This window comes from Carassius auratus, unplaced genomic scaffold (assembly GCF_003368295.1).
Source record: "Carassius auratus strain Wakin unplaced genomic scaffold, ASM336829v1 scaf_tig00215652, whole genome shotgun sequence".
NCBI lineage: Eukaryota > Metazoa > Chordata > Actinopteri > Cypriniformes > Cyprinidae > Carassius > Carassius auratus.
In genome coordinates this window covers 264,952-274,205 of record NW_020528182.1, presented here as the reverse complement: position 1 = coordinate 274,205, position 9,254 = coordinate 264,952, and the positions used below count along the sequence as shown (strand labels likewise).

The window sequence follows — 9,254 nt, the reverse complement described above, 5'->3', positions numbered from 1 at the left end:
TTTCAAAAACACATTTTAAAACACACCGAATTAGGCGGAACTATATAGACTTAAGAGGAAACGCGATTGTGGGAAGAACATGACAGAAATCTATTCAGTTGTCTGTCTTTGAGGAAACACCACAGGACAACAGTTGAACAACTCAGTGCAACGCCACATAATGTCTTTATTTAAACAGTATATCTATAATTTGACTAAAACATAACATTATTAAATGTATTGCTTGAAAACTGTGATTATGCCATCTTAAACATAAATGCCACTTCTACGTTTTACTTTGTTATTGAATGCAACAACATTCATGTTTAGGGTCTGACTGTCCAAATAGTTTTTTGGGGGTCACTTTAAACAGAAAAACAATACATAACCTAACCATACAGACTTCTGAAGAGTTGCTCCATGCATTTTATATCACATAATAATTATGTAAAATAAATTCTGAACTATGTGATAAAATGCATTGAAGAAAGCACTATGTTATTTATGCATTTACCTTTACAATGTTGATTGCAATATTTGAGAAACATGCGAAAAGCTTGATGCAATCTCTACCAGAGGATCAGATATAACCATCCATTACCTAATATTCATGGACATTCATAGCCTACAAAATACACGCAGAATTCAAATGATGTAATTATGTTAAAACTGCAATTTATCCAGCAAATAGGTCGAAGCACGTGCAGGCGAGCTACATCCGTGGGCACGTGCTTGCATGAGAGAATCTGGCCAGCGGAGGTCAGTGTCCTTTCAGGAGAGCTGGAAATACATTCTCATCACATATTAGTTTTTCATGCTATACTTGTCTCCCTCTGCATGCAGGAAAGCAAAGCCTGCCCACGTGACTGACATTCAGGTTCAAATTCTGCATTAATTACTGCAGTCCTATGAGAAGGGAAAGCATATGGCATCTTATATCAAAACTCAAGGCCAGTGTCTCACATATTAATTTAGCTTTATATAGTCACACATACCTGCAGCAGGAATAAATGTGAAATGTTAACATGAAATCAAAGACTTGTCAATTTTTCCCTTCCCACAGCAGGTGAAGGTCTAATCTAAAAAAAGTAACACTATAATGGACTGAAGATATAGAGCTGAACAAAAAAAGTGTTATTAAATACTGACTAGGCGCATGAAGGTCTATCTGCACATTAATAAAATAAATAAAAGGGATTGAAATAGTATAAAGAAACTTTATTTCACGATTGTGTGCATTTGATCACAGAATTCTAGGAAGAAAATTGTCGTTAAATTATGAATCAATACAAAAATCATTGAAATCCAAACATAAGCAATCAGTAAACATCTCGCATTGCGTCTGAAACACTAAACAGGTCAGAACAAATGGAATGGACTTGGGATGTCTGTGTGTACGTTAGCGTCTGTGGGTGTTTATTCGTTTGTGTCCATCATCCTTCCAGCTTGACTGACTCTAAAACAGTTCTGGCCTCCTTGTATTCTTCCATTTCAGCCAGTTCCTCTTCTGTCTCCTGAAAATAAAAATAATTCCAAGTCATCGTCTGCACCCAATCTGGAGTCTTAATAAGTGCGAGTAATATCTGGTTAATTAAAAACATGAATAATGAACAAATAACATGAAGAAAGTGATGCATCTTACAACTCTTGTAATTTACAATACAATAAAAGCATTGGTTTTATTAATTTAATCAACTGATCATAATTACTACTATACCTATTACACATTTCTTTCTAATCTAAAATACAGAAATAATTTAAAATCACAATGTGTGTTTTTTTTTTTAAACCATAAATTATATAAATGTAATTGAATTATACCAAACTTCAGATTTCAAAATCCACTGCATCACTTTAGTCAATATAAAAACATTTAGCAAAATATTTCCACTTATATAAACAACAATCTTGGTTTTCAACTGCCTTAAATGACAGAATAAACTCAAAGCTGAAGACTAGAGACTGGGAGCTTTCCAACCAGTTAGAGTTAGTAAATCAGATCACAGTAACAATGAAAGAGACTAACTACCTCACCAAAAACAGCTAATCCACTCAGTAAACCTGTCAGATAAATCACACACACACAGCACCTCAGACAAACAAACACACTCGCACCTAACACAGTGAGAAAATGTAATGGAGGCAGTGAGAGGAGTAGGTCATATCAATGCTAATCGATCGACGACGGTTTCTATGGAGGCCATTGCCGTGACAACATTACTAATGAACTGAATGAGTGCAGCACAGGACTGTGTGTGTGTGTGTGTGTGTGTGTGAGTGTGGAGCCTCAATGAGCTGCTGCGGCTCACGGTAAATTTTACTCTGACACAAAAATATAGAGGGAATAGGAAACATTTTTATTGAAACCCAAACAGAGGCTGTCGCAGCAAGCTGTTTGAACTGTGCAATCAGCTTTGTTTGCTGTTAATTAATGTGACCTGTAATCCTTCACTTCCTCTAAATGCCAACAAACAGGAAGCGGATGGCACACCATCTCCCCTGTACATCTCTCACGAACAGACATTTTCCCTCACACACATAAACCTGCAATCATGTCTTGTGCTTAGCACAGATCCAAACACCTGGGAGATGCTTGGACACAAAAATATACTCCTGTGCAGCCAATATTCAGACAATGAAAAACTTTTCTATCCTAACTCAACTTCTGGCCATCCAAAATGTAGATGAGTTTGTCTCTTCATCTGAACAGATTTGGAGAAATTCAGCATTCAATCACTTGTTGACCAATGGATCCTCTGCAGTGAATGGGTGCCGTCAGAATGAGAGTCCAAACAGCTGATAAAAACATCACTCAAAAAATCCACACCACTAAAGCCCATCAATTAACATCATGGGAAGCAAAATACTATGCATTTTTGAGAAACAAGTCCATCATTTAAATGATTTTAACTTCAACCTCCTATGAAAAAATCATCTTGTTGAAATCAATAGAGAAATATGCACAGATCAATCACTGTTAAGAGAAAATAATCAAGTTCTAAGCACACATGTTGGTGTGGATTATTTATGGATTACTGTGATATTTCTATCAATGTTTGGACTCATTCTGACAGCACCCATTTTGCAGTGTGAAAACACCTCATCTACATCTTGGATGACATTTTGACCAAATGTATATTCTTGGGTAACTAATTTTTGAATTGTGCTGCCGAGTTCAAACCTTTCAGGTAGGTCAACACCTGAAACACTGTGCGCTTCATATTCTCACCAACAGTTGTTCCAGGTCAGCGTGGGCCACGGCTAAACGACGATGGCAGTCAGGGATCATCATTTTTGCCTCTTGCAACACCTCCAGCTGTTAAAGACACATTTAAGAGATTTTACAGGCTCTGTATTGTAACAAAAACAGACGACTTTTCACATTAAAAAAATCATTCAGAACTTCTCTATTACATTCAGAGAGCAGTTTATATGTCTGTATTACTTCATTAAGTATTTGAACTCCTTGTTGAGTGAGTTTGTAAGCTATTGGTCCACCTTCCAATATTGAACATGTACAACAAGATGAGTAATCGTTGAGTATTCATGTCAGAATTGTAAATTTTGTGTGAACTAGCCCTTAAAAACAGATGTATATGCATTCACTCCAGATAGAAGGTGAAGAAGAGAATGAAGAGAGAGAAAAGGGGCCACTACTCCTTGAGAACCTCTAAATTAGCAGCATGTGTTGTTAATTACAAAACTCCTCTAAAGTTACATAACATCATTAATTTTGCATCAGCACATTAAAACTCATTAAAACTCACCCTGATTTCACCCACAGCGCTGCCATACCGAATCAACTCTGTGTCTTTCACCCTTATCAAAGCAATTTCTTTAACCCAACAGAACAACTGACTGGTAACAGCAGTGTAGCGTTCAGTTCCCTTTCGAATAATCTCTCCCGTTGCCTTGACATGCTTATTAGGGAAACCCCTTTTTACTCTGATACTGAAGCCTGATTTATATTGCTGCAAATGTTACACCATGAGTGTGGCTCATCTAGGAAACCCCTGCACAATGCAGATGGGCACAGTGAGTGCGTCGTTTGTCTGGGCTGAGCTCACGGAGATGGCACGCTCTCACTGCGAGAACATGAGTCTCGCCTTCTCCACTCGTGGATCGCCACATTTAATGAAGGCAGTCCTCCTTGCTCTGCTCTCCGGCTTCCTTTCTGCCCTAGGAGAAAGAAACCGCATACCAGCGGGGCTATTACACTGGGCCTGAGTGAAACCACAACGGCGCAGTTCCTTTGTGCTTCACTCTACTCCAAACCTCGATTTTCCTGTGTGCTTCACACATGAGGATCAGCGGCACTCGTCAGCTGCGAACAGCTTTATTTCCTTCGGCACATCTGAGGATGAAACCATGGACAGTAAGCTGATACATATTCTAACTTTGCTGGCTGTGGAGGATCTCGGCACGACTTGGTTGGCTCCAGAAGAGCCCATCTACCTATAGGCTTTAGGGCCCACTCCACCATAGGAATGGCCTCCCCCTGGGCTTGCGCCAGTGGGATTTCTATTGGTGATATTTGAGTAGCCACCGGCTGGTTGTGGTAATCTACCATCACCAGGTTTTATAACTATAATTGCAGGCACAGACTTTGTCTGCTTAATTCTACCTAATCCCCTTTATAAGTGGAGAGGGTTATGTTATGTAGTCCTCAGCCTAAATGGCTTTGAGTCTCATTATTGGCTTATGCATACAGAAGCCCACAGTACAAGTGGTCCAGGGCTCAGCTCACAGAGCAGCTTCGTTCTGCACTTTTTTTTATAGCAGTGCTATTGGACGAGTTGCCCACAAGCACATAACAGTGTGATATTAACATCGTTGCCTCTATTTACAGTCTGAGAATGTTCTCCTTCCAGAGTCCAAAATTAACTCTTGCCAAGTGCTAAATGTGGCTAAAATTGACATTGTGTTGCTGGTATTTTATATATATATATATGCTGATATATAATTATATATAATATGTGTGTATAATATACAATAAATATATATAACTGATCCCTGAATGGAGCTGTGTATCGCTGGATTCTTCAATTCTGGACCCCAAACATAGTCCTTTAAATGAGTGAGGCTCATCAGGTTTCTCAACTGGGCAGGTGTTGTTTCAGGTAGTTTATTCCTCTTACCTGTTTCTTGATTACATACTCGTCTCCTGCCTCTGCCTTGAGACGCTCAATCTTCTCTTCCTGCTGCTTTGCCTCCTTTATGTACAACATCTCATCTTTGACCAAACTGAGAGAGAGAGAGAAACAAGAATGAGAATGGATAGCGAGAGGCGAGTTTTACAAAAAAACATTCAGACTTATGTTTAACCAATGCTGTCAAGAATTTATCACCATGAAATCAAACAACTAGCTAACTTACAGATCTCTCAAAAGATGAATGCACCAATCTTTGTTTAAACGAAATTTTACATAAATAAAAACAATGCAAGTATAGTTTAATAAGCTTGTTATATACATAACACAACATAAAGATGACAACTAAGATATAGACAATGTTTTGAAAATTAATCAAAATACACTACTGTTTAAAAGTTAAAAGTCATTAAGACTTAAGAAATCAAAGGATGCATTAAAGCAAGGATGCATTAAAAACTGATCAAAAGTGACAGTAAAGACATTTATAATGTTTCTATTTCAAATAAGTGAATCTTTTATTCATCCTGGGGGTAAAAGTGTACCTCCGAGTCTGCTAAAATATTAAGCAGCACAGCTGTTTTCAACACTGAAAATAAGAAATGTTTCTTGAGCAGTAACTTTTGAACACTACTTTATTGAAACAACACGAAATGGTAAAACACAAACAAATGTAATATGTTAACCCACTTCTATAAGATTCCACACAAAATTTAATTTAAAATTAAAATTCCCAATTCAGTTTTTTTCCCTCTTCCTTTATGATTATCTACTGTCAATCTCAGAAAAGCTGCATTCTTGTTAGCTGCAGCTCTAAACTGCATCAGCTCCTTCCTGATCGCTACGCTAATCTATCTTTTAACTGCATCTGTCTCCATTTCCCTCGCACACACTCACAAAGACACTGTACTGTCCCGACTAGGATTAATTGATCATCAATTTAGTCCCTAATTTGAACCAAGTCAGGTGGCAAATGGGCCACTTTTGCTTGATTGTTAGTGAAAACGCAGAGCAAGTACATTGATAAATTTTGATTATTTATCAATTATGGCCAAATGAACTAAACGCACTGAATAAATTCGCGGCCTGATTGCCGTAATGGAGTTTGAAAATATCACTATTGATAATGATTCTAGCTAATAACCGCTTTCCGTCTGCGGCCTGCTCGCTTGTCGGGACGACATGCCGTTGCGAAAATCATTTTTCATAAAATCAGCCGTGAATGTGTGTGTGTGTGTGTTAGTCAGAGAAGAAGAGAGAGAGGACAAGACACTTCTCCATTAATCAAACATACTGCCAGCCCAGGCCACTTGCTGTAAGATTTGTCTCCGCCTGCGACAATATGTCATATTTTACATCAATTACGCCAGTTTTAACAGGCTTCAATCACGACGCCCTGGTGCAATTCTCAACATATGCTCAAGGTAAGGCTTTCTCTGACATGCACGCAAAAATGAAACTGCAGTAAAAGGAGGAGGGGGTGCAACCACAGAGGAAGCCGGAGGGATGGAAAGATTGGGGTGTAGCATAATTCTAATAAAAGTGAGAGACAGGCTAATGAAAAAGTGTCATGCTGATGTTAATTTCTTGTTTCTGCGGGGTGATGTGGGAGCTGCTTATAGCAGGGGCGGAGCTGGGCAGCTGTAAATGGGGCTGCCAGGGCTGCTTCCTTCAGCTTAATGGAAAAAGCATCTCTCTGGAAAATAGAGAAAAGAATTAGACTCGACACACACATTCTCTCCCCTCTAATACTGTATTTTTGAGGCAGCGGGCCAGCGGCGAGACCCGGTGACAAAAGCAAATTACGTCTGTCATTTTATTAAGTGCATCCGCTGAGCTAGGCCAGAAAACACTGACTGGAATACAGCAACAAAAAGAAGAAAAGAATAGGGTAGAGCGGAGACGGTGGAAGACGGAGAGGACGATGACAAGATGTGGGGTTGGCAGGCAGTTCGTTTAGATCAACACGATCCTGTTTCAAAGCCAAGATGAAGAGAAAATTCTGTAAAAATATCCTTAATTTTTCTTTACAGGACAAAATTTCTGATTTTTGACGAGACGTTTGGACTAAATGCTTCAGATTCAGCAGAGAACACTATATCTTGACCACTTCATAGGGCATTTCAGGAATTCCCTGGAGGTGTCTGAAGACATGAAGTTCAGGGATGTAGGAGTATGAGAGGAGCTTGACCTGAAAGTGTAATCAACTGACATTACAAGCAGCCACATGTACTACAGCAGCTGGTCTTACAGCAGGAGAACTCTTCATAGCCCTGCATCACAAAACACGAAGTAAAATACAAACTGAAGCTAGCGCAAACATACAAACTGATTTAAAATGAGTAAACCATGAGACCATCAAGCAGCCCACACCTCACTGGCCTGACAAATGAAGAAATGCAATTCAGCAATACAGCATTCAAAGGTGGCAAAATCAATTATCTGACCTGGAGCCAAGAAGGCCTTGTTTGAGTGAACCACAGAGGCCTGTGCTCGCATGGGGAGAGAATTCGGAGACAAATCTATAGAGCCTAAAGACTCAGCTGAAAGAAAACGAAGCAACTCGCACCGCTCTAATCGATACGAAGGCTGGACCGTCCACATAGAGGGCAAAAAACAGATGGGAAATCCAGAAGAAACATGTCAGACAGACACGAACATTGTGTGTCGTCGCTGGGCCTGACAGCGGGAATGCTCCATCATAAAACCATCACCAGCAGTGCCCATGCAATAAGCAAATTCAACATAAATTCAGACACCTAGAAGTGATTGGTCCCTCATGTGAACATCAGCTGTGTTTGACAGGCCGAGCGTTCAGTTCTTATCACAGCTCGGCTCATTACGATGTTGTCTCCTGTGTTGGCATGGTGTGCAAGTTGTTTCCTAACCCTCTCTCCTTCTCAATCCCACTGAGAATCATTCCCACACTTCCATTACCAGTCCTATCAAACAGGCCCATCTCAATCAGGCCCTCATCTGGTCAATCAATGCAAACAGCAGTCAGGTGGGGATTGAGAAGACAAAAGGAGGTGTGAGGAGAGGATAAGGCAAGATCAGAAACACTCACAGAACACAAATGACCAACTTTAATACCAGTCTAACATTGGTTAAACGCTTCTAAGATCCTGGTCTTACTAGGGACTGTCAGTTGTACAGAGTGACTAAACATAATCAATGTCAATGAGATCATACGAAGGTCATATCTCATGCTATAAAGTTTGTACTTTCATGCTAACTTTGTCAATAATAACAAATTTTTTCAATAATCAATAATTACGTCTAAACAAATCAGATGAGACTAAGCCATTCTTGATTATCCTTTAATTACAGTCCTGAGAAACACATCTGCTGCTTGAGAGAATATAAAAATATCTATTGCATGTGGCATCAACATAGCATCAAATTCTTAATTAAATCCCTTATTTTTGTCTACTTATGTTGGACTCGTAAACAAGTGTAAATTAGCATAACTCTTATGAGTTGTATAACTTCAGCTTTCACCTCATTGAAAGTGACTGGGGTATTCAGCGTCTGAACAATGCTAGAGCATGTCAGAGCAACGGCCTGTAGTTACAGCTTCCGCCCAATGAGGACACTCAATTGCGGCGTATGCCCGTGGAGGGGCCGGTGAATCCGCGGCCTTATCCTGCTGACATTAATACACTTAAAAATAGGATTACTCAGACTTACCGTTTAACCACACCGGTCTTGATTTTTATTTGCCGTATTCTTGGATCCGCCATTGTCCGTGTTGTTTGAAATAGTGCAAACGGATGAAAACGCAGATAAATATGTTTATAAGATCGAGCAGCAGAGATCAGCCTGTTAGCAGAGAGACTACGCAGCAGAAAACGTGCGCACTGCGCATGCGCAGGTGAAGCAGAGAGCACGTGACAGTTTCTTGATTTATTTTTACTACGTTATAGTGTAATTTACCGGTATATAGGCCTTTTGCCTATAAAGGATGATAATGAAAAATCCATTAACAACAACAACAAAGTAGAAGTAACATGCAAAAGTCGTATGAATATAGTAATCAATTAATACCATGGTATCAAACTGTATAATGTTTTTCTTAATCTTTTATTATTATTATTTTACTGCTGATTATCAAGGATTCTGTTT

At 39.3% G+C, this 9,254-nt stretch overlaps 1 protein-coding gene across 1 annotated transcript; it reads right to left on the bottom strand.

Annotated features, from left to right (window-relative positions):
- Window positions 1-1,176: 1,176 nt before the first annotated feature.
- LOC113095290 (tubulin-specific chaperone A-like) lies at window positions 1,177-9,004 on the bottom strand. Its single transcript, XM_026260865.1, has 4 exons — window positions 8,820-9,004; window positions 5,118-5,223; window positions 3,209-3,295; window positions 1,177-1,493 (listed from the first exon to the last, which is right to left on the bottom strand). Exons 1-4 carry the CDS (start codon window positions 8,870-8,872, stop codon window positions 1,413-1,415), a joined length of 327 nt encoding a protein of 108 aa, XP_026116650.1. The 5' UTR covers window positions 8,873-9,004; the 3' UTR covers window positions 1,177-1,412.
- Window positions 9,005-9,254: the final 250 nt, after the last annotated feature.

Coding starts and splice junctions, on each gene's coding strand:
- LOC113095290 (XM_026260865.1), bottom strand. CDS start 8,872: ATGGCGGATCCAAGAATACGGCAAATAAAAATCAAGACCGGTGTGGTT. Junction 5,224..8,819: donor AAGACCGGTGTGGTTAAACG/GTAAGTCTGAGT, acceptor TCTCTCTCTCAG/TTTGGTCAAAGATGAGATGT. Junction 1,494..3,208: donor CTGACCTGGAACAACTGTTG/GTGAGAATATGA, acceptor TTTTATTTTCAG/GAGACAGAAGAGGAACTGGC.